Source organism: Stegodyphus dumicola, chromosome 9 (assembly GCF_044657685.1).
Source record: "Stegodyphus dumicola isolate Sdum_Otavi_A_Nest chromosome 9, ASM4465768v1".
Taxonomy (NCBI): domain Eukaryota; kingdom Metazoa; phylum Arthropoda; class Arachnida; order Araneae; family Eresidae; genus Stegodyphus; species Stegodyphus dumicola.
This window is the reverse complement of record NC_140776.1, coordinates 143929258-143954851: the sequence shown is the minus strand read 5'-3', so window position 1 is coordinate 143954851 and position 25594 is coordinate 143929258. Positions and strand designations below refer to the sequence as shown.

The 25594-nt window shown below is 30.4% G+C and overlaps 1 protein-coding gene across 4 annotated transcripts in view; it reads right to left on the bottom strand.

Annotated features, from left to right (window-relative positions):
* LOC118196523 (tyrosine-protein kinase Fyn-like) overlaps nt 1-21453 on the bottom strand; it is an 86006-nt gene extending 64553 nt beyond the window's left edge. Inside the window, exons 1-3 of one of the 4 annotated variants that reach the window (XM_035367985.2) lie at nt 21196-21453; nt 19466-19602; nt 8240-8505 (exon numbers count right to left, since the gene is read on the bottom strand). In XM_035367985.2, coding sequence (XP_035223876.1) covers nt 8240-8480 — 241 coding nt within the window. In that variant the 5' untranslated portion in view covers nt 8481-8505; nt 19466-19602; nt 21196-21453. Of the gene's footprint in view, nt 1-8239; nt 8506-12590; nt 12609-19465; nt 19603-21195 lie in introns of those variants that run through there. The other 3 variants (XM_035367983.2, XM_035367984.2, XM_085824190.1) reach the window with 3 other exon arrangements.
* Nucleotides 21454-25594: the final 4141 nt, after the last annotated feature.

Genomic DNA, 25594 nt, shown 5'->3' with positions numbered 1-25594 from the left:
ACACGTTTCGGAAAATATTAAACACATTTTAAACAGATGTTTTCGTGTCTTATTTCATTTAAGAATCTTGTGTACAGCATCACTTTCCCCCTGGTGATGAGTTTTTTTAACTTTTTTTCCCTCGCTGAAAATAAATTCTCATAACCTCCTTTACATGATTCCCAAGTTTGATAACATTTGGTACGGTAGTTTTCCTTTTATGACCATTTCAAATTGGAACTTTAATTATAACCACCATGTAAATTAAACTTTAAAAATTTTACAGTTTGGTTCAAGTCCCAGCTTTAAAAATATATATATAAATATAATCTTTTATATTAATCCTCTTAGAAAGAATGTTTTAAGAAGCTAATTTTTCTCTCGCGTTATAGATTGTATAAAAAAACATGATTTTTAATATGATTTAGATTGTTTCAGCCGATATAAGAATCGGGTTACTCGGTGGTACAGAATTAACCCTGCTGGACTGTTTTATTTCTTTGTCATTTAGCAAAAATCATTTAATTAAAATATTTATCCTTTGGACTTCGCTTTTTTTTTATTTATAGTTAAAATGACTAGAAAAGCTGTCTTCACCTGAAACGCAATTCATGTAATTGATATTTTAAAAAATTGACAAGAAAGCAAAATTTATGGAAGTCTAGCAATCGAAAAATCTTAATTTTCTTGTGTGTGCACTGAAAATAACTGTAGAAAGAAAGAAGAAAAGTAAGCAAAAATTTGCAGGGAAATTTGGCTCTCAGACATACCAAGATGTTTAAAAAAGTTGGACGCTTTTGAAGATACTTTCTTTAGTATACTAGGCTTTTGAAGATACTTTCAGGATACTTCAATGAATTTAGGTGTTCAAAGAAAAAACACTTGGACGTGTACACCAGCAAATACCATTAATTGAGCTTGTGGTTAACAGAAAAGACAATATGGTTTAGACTATATGGTTGTATAAATTTAAATTACGTTATAGAACATCATATCGTATCATAAATGGAGAATTGCATGATTTTCTCATTCGAATTATTTGAAGATTCAGGAGTTTATCCAGTGATGTATGTGGATGTCACCTAAAGATGTTTTTTTTTTCCTCCTGATGAAACAGCGGCCGAGCGATAAAGTCACTGAACGCTGGTAGTTCTGTCCGAGGTCCGAATACCGCGAAAGGGCTGGCTGCTTGGGCATTTTCGTGGTTTTTCCCATGTGCAACGTGTATGCCAGCCAGTTCCCCTTATAAAGTCCTCCACGAAGGCATCCCTCCCCTTAGGCAGATAGCCCTAGTGTGCTTTGTCATAATTAAATAAACCAAAACCTCTTGATGAAACCAGTCTTTCCTTTCATCTCATACCTTCAAAATGTTTAGCCTCTAAAGACTGATAAAAGCTCTGACCAAATATTGATGAAATGGATTGAATTGAATTATTAAGTTACGTCAAAGCAGGGCTATCTGCCTAAAAGGAAGGATGCCTTTGTGAAGAACTTTCTAAGGGAAATCAGCTGGCATACACGGTACACATGAGAAAAACCACGGAAACGCCCATGCAACCAGCCCGTTTACCGGGATTCGAAGCCCGTAGTGAACTATCAGTGTTCAGCGACTTAACCGCTCGGCCGTTTGTGGGCCTTTATGAAATGGAAGGCGATAACTTTATTTAAAATGATTGTCAGAAATATCAAGATATTTCGAAAATTGGATATTTTTTAATATACTTGCTGAATGCCTAAAGAAAAAGAGCAAGAATAAAGTAGAATGAAGAAAAAGAGCAAGAATAAAGTAGAATGCCTGAAGAAAAAGAGAAGAAAAAATACATTTTACAGTAAAATTTAGTATTTGTGTTTTTTTTTTTTTTTTTTAATTTAAAACTTTTTAATCTTATGATATTTGATTTTTACGATTTCAAAAATAAAATATTTGACTAAAATATGAATAACATTTAAGAAGCCAAATGTATGATAAAATTGTGTAAAGCAATGGGCACAATGATAAAACTGTTTAAAGCAGTGTATGCAAGTCATCCTAAGTTAAAATGTCGCAATCCTAAGTTAAATGTCTCTCTTATTTATATATATCTTTTCTGAACGGAACATTGAAAGGTGTGTTAACTGTGCTTTACTGTATTTTCTCTTTTAATATATGCAGTCTTCAAACGCATCGTAGTCTGGGTTACAAAGTATTCCTCCGAAAGAAACGCAATTCAAATAAATAAAATCAAATTCTGAAAAATTTATATTAATAAATATACTTAAAATGCTCAATTCGAAGGAATAAATAGAAAATTTTAAAACAATTATCTGAAGAGACAATGCAACACAAACAATTAAAATAAAAGTTAAGAATTTAAAAATTACCTAAAATAATAACTATGACAAAAAATATATATAAAGAAAACTATTTGAAAAAAAATAAATGCTGCAACTTTATTTACGCAGTTCGAATAGGTAAGTAGAAATTTTTAAAATAGTTATTCGAAAAAAAAAAACCATGCAACTTAAACAATTAAAATGAAATTCGAAAAAGAAAAAATTACTTAAAATAATAAATTATAATTAAAAATATAATATAAAGAATATTATTTGGAAAAAAGGAACGATGGTGACTTTTTTTCCGCTCACAGGAAAGGAAACTAGGTTGCCATATGTTAAGAAGTTCGCCAAATGAACTATTCTTGGCGCAAACTGACAAAAAAGTGCCAACATAAATTTGTGAATTTCTCCGTAAATTTCGCTCCAAATTTTACAAAATTTCATATTTAGGCGTAATTTGAGTCGTAGAATCGAAATATGTAAAAAAATTGGTATGTTATTTCAGAAAAAGTACGATTTTGTGTCAAAATACCTATGTTAGAATAGTGCTATATATAAAACTAATATATATCCTAAGTCGCGCTTTCGAGACATGAAGAACGCAATTTGAATTTTGTCAATCGGCCCAGTAGATCGGGAGATATAGGACTGTCCCCCCCCCCTTTTTTTTTTTTTTTTTTTTTTGAGCAGTGTACCAGCCATATTAGACCCATTATCATGACTGACCATGACTGTCCAATATCCAAACCATCAAATGTCAATTTTTCCACAATCCATTAAGAAATATATTCCCCCATCTTTCCACCAATTTCTACAAAATCAATCAAGTTTTCTTTTGTTTCATACAAAGAAATCATCACATTTTATTACATATCAAATCACTGGCTCATTTGTTCTTCATGCAACACATCTGGAGTGCAACTGAAGATTATTGTATAGCATTTAGCTTTTTCGATATTTTTTAAAATGATCTTTCGAACTGTTTTTGCCATTATGTCAATAATTTCATTCTGAATAATCTTTGATAAATATGATACCTGACCCATTTTTAGGTACTTTAGCTGGTACTTAAGAGCTGAATAATGCTTCGCAAGCAGAGACATTAAATTCCAAAAATTTTCTAGACTAATCTGAGGGCACTTTGTGAAAAGGCTGCTGGGAGTTTCCTCAGACCAATGGAAAAAAAAAACAGTTTGTTGAAAGACACAATTCAGCATCTATGATCATGTGTAGAATCTCTCTCCCTTTTTCTTTCTCTGTGTGAATTAGAAACTCAATGTCATGATTGATGCCTTACCCGATTTCATTTGTTATACTTGAATTTTCCACTTAATCATCCCCTCTCTATGGATTTCAGATGCTGTGCACTCAGTTAATCTTTCTGCAGCATTTTTTAAATTAATGAATCCTATAGTACACAATGCTGATGTAAGCAGCAGTATGTTTCTAGTAAATATTGCAAGGTATACAAGAAATTGCCTTTTTAGTTTTAGAATATACAGATGGAGGACTTGTCTGTGAGAAGTTGAAATATCAGACCTGTCAGAGTTCCAAGGAGGAATGATAGTTGGAGCACGTTTGAGTGGAGCATCGGTTATGGAAACAGCAAACCTTATGGGGCATGCAAGGAGTAGGCTTCAGGAATAAAGAAAGATATAACGAATGTTTCAAACTCATTTATCTTTTTTGAATTATTTTTTGATGAACTGCTCGTGTTTCATATTGTTACTGAAACCAACTGTTTCGTAAAAGAGTATATGAACCAACACCATACAAACGAAAAATCAAGAACAAAATCGTGGCATTCAACCAGTTCAGAAGAAATATATGTTTTTTTAGGCATACTGATTTCACAAGGTATAACACTGGAACCTGATATTACACTTTACTGGTCTAAAAATAAATTGATCGAAACTCCCAGCCGTTATGACAGCATACACGAAAGAGAGAAAGATGACGTCTTCAAAGCACAACAGTGGCCGAAAGTCAAAGCTGGCTGGCTAATAGAGATAGATGGGTCTTGAAGCGAACAGTAGCCCAAAAGCACAAGCAATCGTTATCCGAGATAACATCTGAAATGAACAGTCATCTCCAGGACACCCTTTCAAAAAAATTGCCAAAAGGGAACTTCATGTTGCAAACATTTATGGAAGAGTGGCAATTCGTAAAACCTTGGTGACAGTAATTAATGCTTTCAAGAGATGCCAATGGTGCAGAGATCACAAAGGCTGGCCCCAACAGCATAGGCAACAGGTAATAAGGTCAGATGAATCCCGACAAATAACCATTTCTTCTTTCAAACTGGCTATCAATTGTCAAGGTGGCTACACTGCACATATTCTACAGCAAACTAAATCTTGCATCATCTTTTGTACTATACTGTGATCACAGCCCATCTGCGTTCATAGATTATCCACCTGGATCAGTTTAGCATCCACTGAGTTTAAAATCTCTGGTTGCAATTGGAACTGAATTTTTTGCATTCAATGCTGATTTTTTTAAAACTTTTTTATGAAATGGCAGCACATTATTTCTATTTCATATATATTATTTAATAGCAATGAAGATGACAAGATGTACAGAGAAAAAGTCACTCGAATAAGAACCAAAGTTAGAATAACTTCTATCAATTAATATAAAGCATGTGGCTGACTTCAGTATGAGCCTAATAATATAGATAAGCAAAGTAAATATTTCTGATAATTATAGTTTCAATAATATTTTTAATTTATTTTTTTCATAGGCATTATCAAAAGCATATTTATAGGTTTAGTTTGCTTTATTTGATTATGGCAAAGAAATTGAGAGATAGATGGGAGGGATACTTTTGAGAAGGACTTTCTAAGGGAAACTGGCTCATATTCACATTACCCATGGGAAAAGCATGAAAACACCCATACAGCCAGCCCATTCGCCAAGATTCAAACCTTGGACCTGGTCTACATAAGATTTATAAGCTGTTAAAGATATAAACAGTATAATAAATGAAGTTTCCCCTTTATAAGTGTGGCAAACCCCCTTTACGAGGAGAGGGTTCTTGCCCCCCCCTCCTAGAGATTCGGCAGATGAAAAGGAGAAATTGCTGCTTGCATGCGCAGAAGCACCTTAATTTTCTTACAGTTGTATCGTAAATTTGTATATAGTAGGAGTGAACAATAAAATGTCAGTGTTTTAAAATGTGTCCTCTCAGTCTTTTTGAACCTGTAAGTTATTTATTAAGCAGCAATAAGTATGATAAGGCATTTCCTAATTTCAATATTAAATATTTCTGCTTTTAAAGGTTAGATTCTGGCTCAGCAAAACTTTTAGTAAACACAGTATACATATATTGAAAGTTCTTAAATATATTCACATAATTTTTTAAATTATGAACATTTAATTTTTTTTTTCAGAATTCCCTGATAATTTATTCATCATCATACTCCTGAAATATTTATTTTAATAATTTTTGTTTCTAATTTTAATACTTATTCTGGCACCTGTACTGAATTATTACACTGCATAACATTTTCTTTTTACTTACTAATAAATATAGCTAATAAATTCGAATAAAATTTGCTTATAGGTCTAGAACACCAATTCCAACTGGAAGTACCCAACAGAAAAACATGCGGTAACACAAAGAAACAAAGTATTTTTGACTATTAAATACAAAAATTAAATACCCCAATATCCTGCTTCAGTTTTTTCTCCAACACTCATAAATTTATGCAATCTGAACTTTGTTCAAGGTCAATAGCCATTCATAGACAAAATAATCTTTTTAATTTTACAAATATTCTTTTAGTTATAGACATAGCAATATTTGTCATAAATGATGTTTTCAAAAGGTGTAATAGAAATGGATGCTGTATTTGGTAGGAAATAAAAGTAAGTTCCTATAAAAAGACAATAGTATCTTATTAATTCTTTTATTATCAATTCTTCAAGTATAGAGTTATTAACATGTCTACACTTAATATAACCACCATCTCTGGGCTCATATTGCTCTGCTTTCAATTAGAGTAATTTTTTTTTTTTTTTTTTTTTTTTTTTTTTTTTGTGTGTGTGTGTGTGTGTGTGTGTGTGTTGATTTGCTGTCTCTAGTAGCAGGTATTTTGTCTTCTTGTTGCTTTGTAGTCCTTACTTTTCTACATGATTTGAGAATATCATTTGTTTTTGAAAAACTGTTAATATAATGTGCATTTAAATATTTGTGAAAAATAATAAAACAAACCTAGATTTTCAAAATGGCTAGGATTGACTAAGTGGAAAAGTAATGATTCACACGAGATGGATCCAGGACAATCTACTGAGAATATTGAAAAGAAAAGAAAAATTGCTTATAGAAAACATGATGAAAGTTATAAAGCTATTACATTTTTATTGCTTTTTTCGCAACCTATTTGTGTGAACAATGATTTTCTTCCATGCTATATTTGAAAAATAAATACAGAACAAAATTAAAAGTGGATCCCAATTTACAGTTAAAACTAAATGAAATAAGATAAGACATAAAGAAATTGATCTCTCTTAAACAGGGCCAAATTTTGCACTAAATTTTAGAATTAAAGTATTATAACTTAAATTTTGATAATTAAAATGGTAACCAATTTTTAATCTAACATTTTTGTGTGTGCATATTTAATACTAATAGCCAACAGGATGTATAAATGGCAATATATATATATATATATATATATTAATATTTCTATTGAGAAATTGAAATAAAATCATTGTAAAATGTAATGGTGATACTAAAGTTTTTCAATTTTTGTTTAGATGGTACACATTAGTTAAAAGGTTAAGAACCATTGGTTTAGAGTACATTCCAGTGCTCTAACTTGAGAACAGTTACACTAGTATTTTAAAAATGAATTTGAAACTATTTTCAATGTTTGCTAAAATTATTAAATATAAATTTTACAATGCTGAAATTTTACTTTAGAATTTAATACCATACTACATAAACAAAATAAGCAATTAGAACTGAAATAGTATAGAATGGCAGAACATATTTGAAAATTAGGAATGAAATTTACTTTCCTGGAAATTCTGTCATATCATGGGCACAACTTCAAAGAACTCTTCTAAAAGTATTTTTCAATTAATTAATTTTCTCACAGTTACGTAAATGAAAATAAAAATAACATAAAACGTGCATTATACACTTCTGAGTCCTAGACCTTTATCTCAAACACTAAGTCTTTAGAAACTGATTACCTAATCCATTCCAAAATTATTTAAATGAAATTCCTTGTCTATTTCCGAAATTTGTACTTTAGCCTTAGGTAATTGCACTGTTTTTAAAGTTTCTATAACTAAAAAATTCAGATGGAATCTGCGGATTCAAAGTTATGCATTTCTCTTGCTAACTTTCATAACAAAATAAAGCATTTCTCCTTTCTTTGCAAAGCTACTTAATAGAATGTTCACATTTTCATGTTTCACTATGACTATATAGTATATACTGCTTGCTATTACTGCAATAGATTACAGTGGCCCATACTCTACAAAAATCAAGAGATTTAAAAAATAAAACAGGCTTGGAAATGCATATGCTTGAAATTTACACACCACATTTCTGACACATTAACATCTTGCAGATAATCCAGGTGTCATTATTTTCCATTAAAGAAAATTTTAAATTAAGAAAAAATTATTTCTGACATATAAATTTGTGCAACAATACCAATGATACATTATTAAACAATTTTATCAATAATAATGGGCTATGGACTACACTTTAGATAAAACTATTTCAATTTTGCTCAATTTCATGAAACTTTTTCTTTCTCTCATATTTCTTGGAAATAAATAACGTAAAGCATAAAGTTTTACTTTACTATAACAGACTGTTAGTACTGCATATTTAATTTTTCAAAAAAAAAATAGATATATGGTAATAATATTTAGTTTAAAATATTAACAAAGTAAGTTATCAAGGGAGAAAAAATGATCATACCAAACTTACTACAATTATTGCCTTGTCTATTACTTTCAGATGAAAATGCTTGTGCGGGTGCATTAGATGAGCAGTTTGGATAGCGTTGCCTTTCGTGAAGCTGACTAATACCACCATTTCCACTCTGCAAGCCACTGTCAGCAGACAGAGAAGTTTCAATGGTTATTTCTGGGTTTTCCCGAACATTAGCCTGGGAAAGAGTCTGTACATGGTCATTTTTCTTGACACAAAAATTACCCATAGCAGTGGAACCTTATGGCAAAGCACTAAAAATAAATCATTTCTACGTTTAAATCATAGAAGATAATTCTCAGCATACAGAACAAAAATTTTGATGTTATGTATATTTAATTAAAAAAAGTATACTTATGAATAAATCAAATTTTCATCACTAGTATGGAACTTTACTGTCAGTCACATTAATTTCAATTTATGAAAGAAAAGTGGGAAAATGATGAAAAGCTGGGTTTAATAATTATACAATATTTTTTGATTAATTTAGATTAAAAAATAAAGTTCAACGTCTTAAAATGTTTCATTAAATTTAAACAAGTAATAAAACTAAACATGAATATCGAACAAACTGTATTAAAAATAGTTACTCTTTCTTGCATTTTTCTTTAGTTATTATCGTCCCCTAATATTTTTTCCATTTTAACTTACGTAGAAAAAATACAGTACAAAGTCCGAGATCCAGGCAAGTCAGGACTCCGGCAATTCCAGATTTGGGATTTTTCCGGGTATTAGATCATCAGTTTAAAACTAGTAAGATGGTATATAGAAATTAAAAAATTTTAAATATGAAATCATAATTTATAAAATAATGAAGCATTTATGATCTAAATGGTAACAAAATTTACAAAAAGAAAAAGGTTAATATTTATTTGTTTACTTTATTAAATATTTATTTAAGTTGTTTAAGTTGCTTTTTTTATGTTAATATTTTCTCTTTAATTCTGTAGACAAACATAATTTCTTAGTCAGTTCAAATGTTACATTGTTCAAGTCCTGTAATTGCTGTTTCGAGAATTCTGACTAACTTATCAATCATAATTTTTTCATTTTCAATAACCTCTCTGTAACTTTCTTCACTATCGGTAGCGGTATTTTCTGGATCTAGAACCATACTACAGATTTCGCCATCTATAAATTGATTGATGAATGGGGCATTATCAACGCAATAGAAAACTCCTGTTATACATCTTCATTTATTACAGCTTCTCCACATTTCTTTACAAATTCATTATTTGGAAAACTTCACCTTTGTTTTGCAATATCTGAAAACCTTAAAATCCACAGTTATCATCTTCATCATCCTCACCATGCTATGGTAGCTGGCCATACATTATGCCAAGCACTTTTTAAAGTATCTGGAGACACATCCTCCCATGTTCTAGCGATGCTCCACAAAGCAGATTTTATGCAAAAATATTAAAAAAATTTTAAATAGTCTTGCCATTATTCAAGAAATTTAACATGGATTGTAAAAATTCTATTTTATATTTACATTTCGGCACTCGCACTACTCTGACATCCATAGGCTGAAAAGTGAAATATGAAACAAATAGTTGTCGACAATCAGGACAATTTTTTTGTCATAAGGTAAACCAACTGAATTCTGCTAAGCCTCAGCTATGAAATGATTTTCAAACCAATCATTTATTAACACTTGAGTCATCTGTGCCCTTTTATTTGCACAATATATAACGGGCAAAATGTTTACTCCTTTAAATACTCAAAGTCGTGTATTTTCTCCGATAACAAAAAGTTTACACTTGTGCATTCCTGCAGCATTTGCACATGCTAAAACTGTTACACCAACTGGTGCCTTTTTTATAAAGGTTGCCAATATTTTGTGGTACATATTGCCAAAAAAGACCAGTTTCATCAACATTGTAAATTTGGTTCTGGATATAAATTTTCACTATTGCCGATGAATTCATCAGCAAATAGCTCAGCAGCTTCAGTATCAGCTGAAACTTTTTCACCTGAAACTCTTACTTGCCTTATAGCATGGCAATTTTTAAATTTGGTTAACCAACCTGTCATATATGTACACTCAGTTTTTACATTCATGAAATACTTTACTGTACTTCATGAAATATTTTAGCTTGAGAAATTAGCATTGGACCCGTCAATGGCCCATCCTCGCTGCGACAACGTCCGACTCATTGTCTTCACTTTTAGCATAATGAATAATTTTTCTGTTATTCATTGCGAGTGGGGTGTCGGAATCCACAAAAATTCAAAAAGTTCCTTATATGACTAGTTGACTTTTCAATAATTTTGAGACGGATATACCTTTATCCATTTTCCCCCCAGCAATTCTACTTTTTATTTAATGGACATTGAAACATGCTTTGTAGATCCTGTTGCAGCTGCAGAAATAGAAACTTTTTTTTTTTTTTTGACATAATCGAAAGTTCAAACTTTATTTTTCATACAATTGTAATAAAAACAGCCTGCAAAAAATAATAAGCAGGATCAAATCAGAAAGTTAAGGAACAACGCTATCTGCTATATTGACTGAAATTCCTAGGAATCTGAAAAGAATAATTTTAGCCTAGCTTAATAACATCTGCTATACATTATTGGTTATCTATCTTGAGATTGCAGATGAAAGACAAGATGTTCCACTAAATTTTGTCTTGCTTGTATTGCACACTGAGATGATTAAACCTGAATTATATTAGTTACTTTTTATACTTATGTCTATTTCTAGCACATGCTTAAGGCTTAACCGAGTCCTGAATAAATAAACTCCCACATATACTTAAGGCTTACTGAGGGCAGACGCTAGATATCTTACCATCTGATGTAATCTCTGAGGGTTCTAAATTTTGCTATTAAGTGCTTCCCTAAGTTGTAAATCTCTGCCACTCCTAAATTTTGGATGCCACTGCTTTCCCTAAATTCTAAAAATTTTTTCATCCCTTAATTTTTATGTTCCAAAAATTCCCTAAATTTTGCCACCCGGTGTGGTCATACGAGTTCTGGCACCAGTTCTGGGTATATGTGAAAAACAAATCAGTTATTCTCAATTCAAATAGCACTAAATGTTATCTCTTGGCCTACTAAGAAACAAAAAAAAAAAAAAAAAAAAAAAATATTTTTGGCATATTGAAAGAAATTTTCATTAAATTTTTAATCATCAACATTTCTTAAGTGTATTTAACATAAACCTGCAATCATTGCAAAGCGTAATTTCAATATAAAAGGTTACCCATACTCTTTGTTATTAAAATTACTAACACAAAAAATTTTCCTTTCATTGCTGCATGAGTCATTACTTAAGTTGCCATGTGTTGATAAAAATACAGTGATGAGAGCAAAATACTATAAATAATAATTCGCTAGGTTGACATCAGGGATATAAAATATTAGTAGGTGTAAAATGTACAATATTTCTAAGTAGAATTTTAGGGTTTGAGATGTATGCCGAGCAGCTATGCAGCTAAGGAGCCAAATTATTAATGACACAAATTTGTTAAATTATTCTTCAGTAACGAAATATTTATTTAGTGCCGAAGTAAAATTAAGAATCGGGGACTCTCCACGTTTTATTATCAGGGAAAAAAATCAAATGCACATGCATAAAGCATACCAAAAAAAAAATGGGGTTTGCTGGTTGGTTTTGGGGCCCAGATTTTAGATCAGTCTGGATATTGGACGTCCAGATCTCGGACTTTGTACTGTATTTTTTTACATCACCATTATCAGAGAATATCAAGAATAATTCATTTAAAATGCACATATGAAAGAAATACCTTTAAAATACTTTTCAGAAACAATTACGACTTTCATGAACATCTGGCTACAATCTGCATTTCACTTTCTTTTATAATTCGCACACAAATGCTTTCTTATTGAAAAAAATTTCTGCTTTACAGAGTTCATACACATTTCTGCACAGAGAAATTAAGTACTTTTAAGAACCGTCAGTGAAAGTTAAGGACATATCAGCAAATGGGATTTGAATAAATTAAAGCAATTATATGCCCAAACTTCACGTTCATAATACCATTATAAGAACAGAACAAACAGATCTCAGGTATTCAGACTAAAACAGATACGTACTATTATTTTAAGTATGATTCAGACTTAAAAACAGATACTATTATTTTAAGTAGGATTATTAAACATGATTTAACAGAAAAAATTCACAAATAAAACCAGCTTTGTTAAAATTTCAACAATTTTCAAACAACCAGCATTCTACAATCAAGCAACTAGCATTAAATTGCACAATTTCTTGAAACATTTATATTTTACACTTAAAATAATCCCACATATTTTAAAGATGATAAGACACATTTTATTTAAGTTTTACTAGCAAAAAGCTTCATGTTACTTTTTTCTTTTATGCCTTGTTTCATCAGGTACGCGCTCAGTCCAGAGGTATACACAAATTTTATACCCAGAGGCTTAGGCTAAAATAAGAAATAAAATCATAATCAATATGATTTGTAACAGAAGCTGTTAGCACTGCTGTTGCTTACCTAAACACACAGTCACTGATCAGAACAGATGTGAGTGCCGAATATTGGCATGGTTGGTAATGTTAAAAGTTAGTAGTATCTTGTCTGTCTGACCAAGTTAGTGTCATAATTTCATGTAGAGTTGCTTGATTTTATCCCAGTAAAATTCCAATAAGCTACTGGAACACCAGAGATAAAAAATTATTTGATATTATTTTAAGTCTCACTAGCTGCAAGTAACAAAGTTTTTTGTTAATTTTTACTTTTTTATGCTTATCTTCCACTCACAGTTAAAATTAAAGAAAGGCGATTGCTTGCCTTAACGCATTGAGGTAACTTCTAAGGTTCTTCTTCTAACTTAAGCACTGAGGTAACTTCTCATTTAGTTACAAATAATTCAATTAGGTAGTCATATACCCTTAGTCATTACAGATATACATGGTCACTATTGAAATATATTTTTATTTTCAAAAAATTATTCATTAAAAAGCACAAAATCATAATCTAAGAACATTTTACAGTTTATCACATAATTACACATATAATTTATGACACTGATTCTAAAATAACATTAGGATGATTATACATTAGAAGTTATAAAATATATGTTTTATTGAACAACACAAAACAAAATATTGATGCATCTTTTTAATTTGAAAATTTTCCAGACCTTTTTAGCTAATTTGTATAATTTTCCTTCTTAGAAGAAACTTATTAAAAAAAAACGAGACATTTTGGAATGCACCAACTACAGGGGAATCAGTCTCCTTTATGTTTTTTTACAAACTATTTGCCAATATACTTTTTAGTATTTGCAACTTATACAGAAAATATTATGGGTGATAACCAATGTGGTTTCCACAATGGAAGATATACAGCAGAACAAATCTTTAATATTAGGCAAATTTTGTAAAAAAATTACGAATATGGCATTGCAATGCACTTTTTGTTGATTTTAAGACTGCCTACGATTCAATAAACAGAAAATATTTAATTGAAGCTATGAGAGAATTTGCAATACCTGAAAAACTTATAAATTTGGTCACCATTTCTTATTGAGACAAAACTTAGGTTAAAAATCCAGAATAATCTTTCTGAGCCTATTGTTGTTTCAAATGGACTCAGACAGGATGATGCACTCGCCTGCTTGCTTTTTAACCTTGCCCTTCAAAAATCATAAAAGACTCCAACATTAATACTCGTGGAACTATCTTTAACAAATCTGTTCATATTTTTTGCGTTTGCTGACGATATCGACATAGTCACGCGCAATCCCGAGTGACTTAGAGAGGCTTTTACATCTCTAGAGGCTGCAGCCAGCAAAATGCATCTAGCAATCAACCAAAATAAAACTAAATACATGTCATGTGGTAATAAGAGCAATCCCTATTTTGAAATTTGGAATTACAAATTTTAAACTGTTAGCAAATTTAAATATTTAGGATCAGAGGTTAATACTCTCAATGATTTAATACGAGATCCATAGTAGAGTCACAGATGCTAACCGATGTTTCCTCGGTCTAAAAAAATACAGTCAAAAGTCGTTAATCCGGACACGTCGGGACTTCGGCAATTCCGGATTATAGATCATCAGTTTAAATTTGGTAAGATGGCATGCAGAAATTATAAAATTAAAAATATGAAACCATAATTTATGAAATAACGAGCAATTATGATCTAAAGGCTTAATATAGGTACAAAAAAAAAGCTTAATATTTATTTGTTTACTTTATTAAACATTTCTTTCAATGTAAGTTGTTTAAGTTGCTTCATTCGTTCGAAATTATAAGCCAAATAAAATAAAAGCATCTGCCCTGAAGATAAGGGTAGTGCTGACAGATCAGCTTCCAATTCATTGCGCGTTGTGGCGTCCCCCCCCCCACCGCAGAGCAGCGTGAAATTGATAAACAGATTTCGGAATGGTTAGAGAAACAAAGGATATGCCTTTATCCATTTTTTGCAGCAATTCCACTTTTTGTTTGATGGACATCGAAACCTACTTCCGCTTTGTAGATCCTTTAAAATTCTATTTGGCATAATCTAAAGTTCAAGCTTACTTTTATAAAATTGCTCTAACAGTCTGCAAAAAATAATAAGCCGGATCCAATTTGAAGATTAAGGAACAACGCAACCTGCAACATTAACTGAAATAAATAATTAGAGCTTAGCTTATACCATTATACATTAAACGTGCATGCGTAAACGTATTATGCGCATGCATAAAAATATTATGCGTATGCGTTGACGCATGCGCAGAAAGTTCGTAGCTTTGAGGTCCGGATTATAGATCATTCTGGATTATGGGTGTCCGGATTAACGACTTTTGACTGTACTTGAAGTCTAACTTCATTAGCAGAAAAACGAAGATTTTAATTTACAAAAGCTTAATCAGACCCATTCTTACATACTCTGCTGACACCTGGGCGATGACAGAAAAAAATTAGAAATATTATTTCTGTCTTTGAAAGAAAAATTTTGAGAAGCGTTTTTGGTAGCATAAAATGTAACAATATCTGGAGACAAACTAACTCTGAACTCTATAAATGCTTTAAAGAAATAGATATAGTAAAATATATAAGGATTCTGAGAATTGAATAGGCAAGACACCAGCGCAGAATGGATGAAAATCAATTAACTAAAAAGATCTTCTTGGCCAGACCATTCGGCACCCGAAAAAGAGGGAGACCTAAACTTAGGTGGCTCGACTATTTGGAAACAGACTTAAGAATTTTAAAAATAACCAATTGGATGTCCACGACCAGGGATAGAAGAGCATGGAATTCAATTCTGAGGAAGGCAAGGGCCCATCCTGCGCTGTCTGGCCACTGAAGAAGAAGAAGAAACTGCTGATTTTATCCCTTTAGTAAAATGAGCACTAAGAATAAATATGAAATGACAGATGGCCAGAACTGGCATGGGAGAATTTTTAGAATTCAATGAAGCACCGAGTAGAAAAGTTTGGAGATGGCAAAATTTTTAGAATTTAGGACAGGCACAGGAGAGCAGATTTTAGGCAAAAGTTCAGACAGCAAAACGTTTTGTGTTAGCCCTCTGTATGGTGCATGACATATATATATGTCAGGCACCATGAAGTGGTGAAAATTGATGACGAGTTTTGCCGATGTTTAAAATCGATATTTCTGCTGTTTGAAGAAGCATTCATGCATATTATTTTATTGTTGTTCTTATTTTCTAGAATGTTATGTTAATTTTTTTTTGTTATGAATTTGACATTATTGTTGTTTTTTGAATTGTTTGTAATTTATTTTAGTTTATTTTGTTAATTTGTGCACAATGCCGAGGCTGTGCGCGTTGCCTAGATTCGGCAATTCGCTAATTTTTTTTTTTTTTTTTTGAGTTAAAACAGAACGTTGTGAACACGGTATTGTTTGAAATTTATTGCTGTTATGTTAGTTTATTTTAGCGAGGTCTGATCTTTAGAATTTTGGTAACTGGTAGTTTGGCGACATTTTGCAGGCGATAAAGGTTACTACCTGGGACTTTGGTAATAATGTGAGCAGTACTCAGTTCCGATTACGCATTATTTTGTGTGAGGGAAATGAGAGATCATGGGATATGCCATGTGATATTAATGGACGAATTACGGTTCTTTAATCAGAAAAGGGGGGGAAATCGGGAAAAAATCTGGAAATTTTGTATTTGGCTTTATTCTGTGTTGTGTGAAACAGTGTTCGTTAATTTTTGGATCCCATGGCCCTAACTAAAGTGAATTCGAAATGGGTATTTAGTGGGATTGAAAGGGGTAGTAATAAGTGTTTCTTTAAGGTTGTGCGAGATAGAAGTAAAGATGTTTTATTAAGTTATTTATATTACCTGGTACCTTGCTGTGAACTATAAGTATGATTTTAAAGATCCTGAAACAGAAATAAGAAAAGTTTATCGAACACGTAATCAAGATTCTGAAGAAGAATAGGTAAGTTAGTACTTTTAATTATTTGAGGATATTATTTTTATGCATTGTGTTCTAAATGTAAGGTGGAAGGAAAGTAATTTACGTAAAGGTGCATGGAAATAATTTAAATATTTGACACTAAGTATTTGTAACCATTTGTAATGAAGTAAAGGTATGAATTAGTTAGTGACGTTTGTAATATAATAGATAATGTAGAGGTAAAAGTTTTTGGATATTTTATTTATTTTATACGGGGAAATGTTCATATTTGGAAAGGGTATGTACTTTTTCGCGATCAGGTAATTTCATATATGTTCTTTTTACCGGGTTTAAAGATTCAGAAAATTGTTATGCATTTTCGTGAAATTTTTCTAATTTATGAGAAAAAAGCAGTGTACATGGATATAGTGAAGAGTGTGCGCAATGCCATTTTTGTGCTATTCTGGGATGTTTTTTTAAGTAAAAATAAGTCGACGTGTACATGGCTTAGTGATATTTTAATTAAATGATAGTTATTTTATGAATTTTATGTTTGTAGGAATTTGGTATACATTTAAGTTGAAGTAAACGTGCATGGAAATAATTTAAATATTTGACACTAAGTATTTGTAATGCTTGCGGTATGAATTCGTTGGTGACGTGTATAATATAATAGATGATTTAGAGGTAAAAGTTTTTGGATATTTTATTTATTTTATATGTGGAAATGTTCATATTTGAAAAGGGTATAAACTTTTTCGCGATCAGGTAATTTCATATATGTTCTTTTTACCGGGTTTAAAGATTCAGAAAATTGTCATGTATTTTCGTGAAATTTTTGTAATTTATGAGAAAAAAGCAGTGTACATGGATATAGTGAAGAGTGTGCGCAATGCCATTTTTGTGTAATTCTGGGATGTTTTTTTAAGTAAAAATAAGTCGGCGTGTACATGGTTTATGTGTATGTGTTATTTTGAAAAACGCGTAAGGAGTATGGTATTGTGCACTTTTTCCCAATTTTGCAGTGAATATTTGTCATGATTAAGCAGTTTTGTTAGATAAAATTTCTAGCATAAGTGTAATTCGGCTAGTAGATTGTTGGAAGAAGTGTTCAGTAGATGAAAAGAAACATGTCTTTACTTCGTGAAGACAAAATGGCGGCGGGGAAAAAAATAGAGGGTTGCTGTAGGAGAGTTGGTCGGCAAATTTTCGCCAAAAAAACGCCAAGTTACCATAATGTAAAGATCAACCATTTCCTTTACTTCTTGAAAACAAAATGGCGTCCAAAACAAAACTAGCAGGTTGCTGTAGCAGGGTTGGTCGCCAAAAAATCGCCAAGTTACCATAATCCAAAGATTATCCATTTTATTCTCCAGAGAGCTTTAATAGTTATTAGATTTATTTACAGAAATTTTACAGTGTGTCTTTGATACCAAATCTGAATTAAAGACATTTTCTAATATAATAAAAATTTATGAAATCAATACAGTCTGAAAGAAATAATGCTATTTAGTAAACAGCAATTAGTATGTACAAAACTAATTAAAATTGAAAACATTTATTCTGTAATCTATCATTTACTGAACTGCTGGTGCAATCAGTTACAATTACTGAAAATAAAATGCAAAAGAAAATATAATGAGTCATATTTCATTAAACAGTTAACCTGAAATGCCAACTCAGTTTTATTATCAAATGTAAGGAACACACTTCCCGCATAAAATTGTTCCCATCAACTGCAACATTTTCATACATATTAAGCTGTTTGTCATACCATTTGATTGACAACAGCTCCTCTGCTCAAGGATATATAAGGTATTAAACCTCTTTTTTGAAATAATTATGACATTCACCTCTACATTTGGCAAATTAAAGATTGTTAACTGCATATTTACGAAAAAGCATGGAATATTTTTAAAAAACCAATGCAAAAATGCAAACCAATGGAAATGCAATGGCAAGATTTTGAGAGATTGGAAAGAACACATGGCGAGATACGAGATATCTTGGTTGCTAAGCAATTCAACTTCAGGGACTGCCATAATAGGAAGCACCGAAATTGCTATTTGCATGTTATAATAAATATTTACTACATATTAGAAAGGTCACAAAAGTACAGAGCAATGAAGTTTCTCTAAAATTTCTTAAAAATGAAGTTAGACAACATTGTTGGCCCCAGGAAGAGAAAATATAAAACTACACGTCCAATATACTTTTTATACAACACCAGATTTGTAAGATGCTGATAATGGATAATAAAGCAATAAGTATTGTTTATTAATACTATATAAATTCTTTGGGTAATTAAAGTTTTGTAGAATGGTAAGCATAAATCTTCTCCGCATGAAATAAACTGCATTTGTATTCAAAATATAAGCCATGTACTATCTTCTTACATTATTTTTTACAAAATTTATTCTATTTGTCTTAATAATGTGTCATAAAAAAGGATAAAGTTTACTCTATTTGCATCACATGTGATGCTGAACAGTATGCCAGAACCAACTACTTGTAATTATAGGAATATATCTTGATCATTTAAAAATTATAAATTAGTATGTATATATATATATATAAATTTAATATCTTTAAATAGACAAAAAAGTTATTTTTAAAAAAGCAAAATACTTTCTGCACAATTTTTTTTCAATTTTACTATTTTTAATTTATAAGCATACAGTAAAAAGACTTCATTATTTAAGTTCTTATATAATACTAAATGATGAATGGTTATGCTAATTATATTTCAAAAATATTACACTAAAACATAAACTTCAAATTTTTCTTAAATATCTTTAAAAAAAAAAAAACTATATGTTATCACAACTATGCAAGGACAAAATTTTTTAAACTTACAAAGCTTCATGAAAAGATCTAACTGTAGTCATCAGACGGATCAAATGGTAGACTTTGTCTCAAATCAAATATGCTAATTACTACCATCCCATCAAGTGGAGTAAGTGGCATCCACATGCTACTGATGAAATAAAATTCTGGGGAGGAAAAAATACCTTATAAAGACAAGCATTCTTACAATAATTACACACTCCTTTGATAAAAATAAAAACAAATCGATTTTGAACTTAATATGCCCATTTAAAAAACAATGTGGAAAAATTCATTGGTCACCTAAATCTAAATAACGTAATCATGCAAAAAATATATAAATTCTGTAATAATTCAGAACATTCAACAGTATTACATAACTATATTCTAAATCCAGAAAAAAAAATCTTTAAAATATGCAATTAATATACTTAAATTTATATAAAATATTCACTACTTTATGACAAACAATGTTGAAGGAAGTTGTGACTCTCAGCTCAGTGGAAGTTACTATTTCCTTCCTGGTTTCATACATCAAAACTCTTATCTTGCATTCTACTGAAAAATATTCAGCATTGTGCAAGCACTGTGGATTTCAGATGCACATCAGTTACTTTGTATTCATATCTTGAATTTTTATTTTATTATGTGCATTTTTAAAATTAAATGCTAGAATACATTTTGTTTATATTTACCAAAGCTTAAAAGATTAAAATAAATCTTTTCAAAATTGAACATAAATTCCACAAACATTAAACAAATATTAAAAAGCTATCTAATTGTTAGGTTGTTGTTCCATGCTACTGCATACTTGACAAATACCTAAATATTTAATTTTGACATTTCTATTTTTGTAAGAATAATAGAAATCCTAGCTTCTTTAAATGTATTACACTCTTAAATTTTTTTCATGCATACATGTGATGATAATTACTTACTACAGCATTAATAAATGTAATCTCATCTATGTTAATAAATACCAACAAAATAAAAAATTATATTACTAAGGCGTGAATTTTAAATTTCTTACGTCACACAAAAACTTCCTTCAATGGTAAATTAATAAATAAATAAATAAATAAAACAATGAAGAACTAATGAATACAAATATTTGTTTGGATTCAAAAAAATATTCCACCAATTTTTCTATAATTTTACGATCATAATTCATTTAAGAAAGCCTCTGAAATACAGATTCAATGCATTATAAATGTTGACAGAGAAACATTGTAAACATATATATATTAACCAAATCAATATTGTATTGTAAAAAATAAATGATTTTGTTAATATAAATCCTCGAAATTGCCGAGAACATAACACGCATAAATGTTCCAAACAAATTAATGGAGTTTGCGTTTGCTTTGTTTACAAAAGTTCTTACACATTGGGTTTTAAAGTATCATGCTAAAAAATTGATGCATATCTGCATAACGAATTTTTTTTAACAATCTACACTTGAAAAGAAAACACATTCAACTAGTTTTCTTAGAATAATGTTCCAGAAATGTATGAGGTAATTGTAAATGCAGAATCATAATAAAACTATTTCTCTATTATTTGAACGATTTTTAACATTACGCTACAATGCTAAACTACAGTTTACTAACAATTTAAAAGGTTTCAATGAAGTTAATAATAAAAGCTGATGAATAGTTTTCAACACTGTATATAACGAGCAAGAAAACAATCTTAACCTGATTCCATACGCCTATACCTTTAGGGTTAATGATGAAATGTCAATAGTATTTAAAACTTACTTTAGACATTCACTGTCAGCTGGGCTTAAACTTCCGATTGATTTAGTGCCATTCTGAGAACTACATTTTCTAAAAATCCAACTTTTGATATACAAATGTCACGAACACAGCTGTCTACACTACGTTACTTAGCTGAGGTAGTTGTCCTCGAAATCTCAAAGCGAGCACTGTTTGGGTTTGGATCCTCTAGAAGGCAAAACCAAACCCAGCAGGTTTCTTTCTCGGCAGTCTCTGGTCTTTCCAGTCTACGTGGGACTACTTCCAGAAAAGGGTTGCTGTTTTTCATTCAAGCTGTCTCGCATGCAAATAGAAAAAAATCGTACTTTCAAAATCATATTTCGAAATAGTATTAAAGGAATTTCATTTAAGAACAGCAAAAAAAAAAATTCTTTAACTTCTATAAATTGAAATGCAAACAAAATGAACTGTACTCAGCATATATACTTATGATACAACACGTCTTTCTACAGAAAATGCAACTTTTCTTTTAGAATAAATACAAAATTATGTCCCATTTAAATTGAAATAACACTAAAATTAGAGATAATAATAAGGAATATCTCTGAATTTAAACTGCCCTCTAATGTTATGTATTAAAAACTTGATTAAAAATTGTAGCTTAAAAATAGAAGAAGTAATCCAGAATTTTAATACTATCTTACTGTTTGCTTGTATAGTAATACGTATCACAAATTTGAAACTCATATTATCGCAAATTTGAATGAATAAACAAATTATGAAACTATTTAGTTTTTTTCTTGTCAAAGAGAAAATTCGACTTGCAGCAATTAAAAATTACATGAATTTTTCATAGATGTTTTGAAATGCAGTTTTCAGTTACATTTCCTTTCACAACTGTAGCAAAATGCTTTTAGAGGCGACTGAAACAAAATTAGCGTTAAGACGAGCAGCGCAAAAAGGCTGACCGTTTTGAAGACAAGTTTGGAGCTGTTGATACAAATTCTGAAGGCTTGTTCTTGTAATTTTATGAGAAGGGCACATAACAATACGTAGTACTTATTGTTGTGCATCTGTAGTGGCCCAGTTCGATGTAGCCTTGGCTACTTATCTCATTGTACATCAAAAAGATCTAAACATCCTGACCTAAGTTTCCATAAATGTCTAAATGATAGGAGTAGATTCAGAGATCTCATTTTCATTGAAACTAAAGAGGTTAAAGCTTCACAGAAGGTCTTTTAAGTTACTAATATTACAGATTTTGCAATTAATAATTTATATATACCGGATTAAGAATTGTGAATTAAGTATATTTTCTTTCCTTGGATTAATTTCCAGAGTTATGAGGTATTATGCAATGGAATCATTATTGTATGTACATATTAAAAACTGTTGCGCTTTTAATTACAGACGGTTAATATCGAACTAAACTTAAATTTATTATCTGCATTGATGCTTTTTATGACTGGGTATGACAGCTTTCACCGTTTATTTCTTTCAGCTTGCTTCATTCTTGCTTATTCCCAATTTGCGGTAGGATAAGGTACGGAGAACAGCCTTAACGGGAGAAAAAACTTATTATGGTAGACCACGTTATGGTTGTCATCCGATGACGTACTTCTTCTAGGAGGACAGCGTGATACTTTTTCCCTGCTAAGGGATTATCCGTAGCAGCAGATCGGGATACGTATTCGAAAAATTATTATGTTTGCTGTTTGCTTATCAAGCAAAGAGTATTAAATTAGAAAGAGCACATAATTGAATAAAATATAAAATATTGATAATATATGTAAAAATAAGTGTCTTGCGTCTGTAAATATTTATTTAATGCTTTATTTTCTGTTTTCATTTGCTTTGTTATGCTTCCCTATACTCATCGATGTTCAAACATGGTTTATTCTATAGCTTTTTAGTATTTATTTTATGTGCATTGATTGCAAGTAATCTATAACATTTTCTTGTACTTTCTTTCTTGCAATGTGTGCTTTCATATCGTACTGCAATAAAATAAGTTGCTAAGATAAGTTGCTTCACAGTTGCTAGAAATATCTGGCTTAAACAGACTTAAAGTTCTCACACTAAACATATTTGCAGTATATTTCTTCTGGGACATTTGTAGCCTCAGTCTGATATTTAGTTTATAGCACATTTAATATTTTTAGTATTTATTGTATGAATTAGAAATAATAATAACTTTTTAGAAATATGTATGTGATAAATTTGTGTGCTGTTAGACATGTTAATGCTCTCATGTCTTAATTGTTCAAAATTCCACAAAATGCAATGGTATTGTATTTCATTTTTTTAACTGCAGTATAAATATAAAAATTTCATTAAACCTGCTAGAAGGAACCATATTTTGTAGTATTTAAACACATATTTAATTACATGCATTATTAATGGAAAGAGTAATTTGCTTTAAACATTTCCTCATCTTTATAGTATTTTATATATATATATAATGCATTATGAACTGAGAAGTCTCAATAAATTTTAATAAATTAATATTTCCTGATGTCATAAAATAATGCTGTATGCAGTTAATAAAAGTGGATTTAAATGCTATAAGAATAAACTAAAAATAGTTTATTTCATTTTTTATTTTAATTGTCATAAATATAAATCATCTCCAACTTACAGAATGTGATAGTGAAAATTTTGCAGTATTTCCTTCATGATTTATGTAATTTAATTAAGTAAACTGAAGTCCTTGGTAATTGTTTATGATTACAGCAAGAATTTTGAGAATTATTATAAATGAATTGTACAAATAGATAATGCAAACTTCATGCATTACAATGACAGTGGATCTTGTTTACGAAACAAAGATTGATTCTACTGCAGATCTTGTCAGCCAGTTAGCATCACTGCAGCAGAGACTAGCTGAATAGCTTTCAAAGTATATGCCAATCACTTCTTTGTCATTGTGATGCATGTATTGCAGTTAGTAACTGTTCATCTGAACAATTCTGATAAATATCAAGCATTATTTCTTGTAAATATCTATGATTAAAATGGCATTTTATTCTTTATGTTCTTATTCTACTTAATATGTTTCTGTATTCATGTTTCACATTTCACAATACATTGTATTGCGAAAATTGTTACTTAAGCCATGCTATATTATACCTTAGAGGGCTGACTATAGAGGCAAATAAAAATTAAATTTTATGTATATTAAGAATAGTATTTATATGATAGCTGAATATAGAGTTCATATCATAAGTCATATACATAACTACCTATCAAAATGTTTTGCAATGAAATTTATTATCCTCTTTTTACCAAATAAAAACAAAATGAGGCATTTAACACCTGTAAGCTATGTAAATAGTAAGGCATGTAAATAATGAAACATGTAAAATATGTTACTCATGTAAGAGTAATACAGTTATTCAACTAATATGTTTAACAATAATATTGATTCTAGATTAGCTAATTGCCCAATCTTGAAAAAAAAAAAACATATAATGCATAGGACATTTTACAGAATTACAGCTAAACTCAAATTACATACTTTTTAATTTAATTATTTAGTAATAGTTTGATTTATTGTATTGTGATTTTCATTTTTATTTTAATTTGATTTGACTTGGTCTGCATGATTTGTTTATGGCAAAGTATGTGAAAGCTACTTGCATAAGTAGAAGCATGCTTTCATAGAGGACTTTCTAAAAGACACTCACTCGTATGCTCATTACACATGCAGTCAATCTGTTTACCTAGAATTGCAGTCAGGTCAAACTACCAGCTTTGAGCAACTTTACTGCTCAAGCACTGGTGGGCACATTTTTGTTATGATGGAATAAATTTTTGCATTGTATTTTTACATTTTTCTTTGAAACAGTTATGGACTTATTTTCTGTTTTTAACCTGTGATATTGAGACTATTGTGGTGTTTTTTTGCAAATGACTTGTATTTATACATGTGCCCCCAATAATACTTGTGTGATTAAAAACTTGCTCAATGCTTATTATGCAAAGTATTCAGTTTAAAAGTGTACCCTTCATAAAAATCATAATTGTACACATTCATAAGACATACCTTGTATATATCATACATTCAGGTTTCAGCCATAGAAGGCCAGCGAGTGATGATGTTCCATTTGGACAGATTGATTGGAATGAGCCTACTTCATAACTAGATAGATACTTCATTTACTGAAGAATACTACTGAATTATATAGATATTGAAACTATCAAAGTGGTAGTACAAGAATTGGATCAGAGTATGGAATCATTAATCAAGGGATACTATGTATGGCTTGACAAATCTACTCCATACATTGATCTTTGCATAAACTCACCTTTGAAAACTGCCAAAAATATTTGACAAAAAAACGGGGGAGAACTCTTAATGTTATGCAATGAAAGGAATGGGTTTTTATTTCTATAGCAGGCTACACTTCCTGACAATAGATAAATTAAGTACACAAAGTAA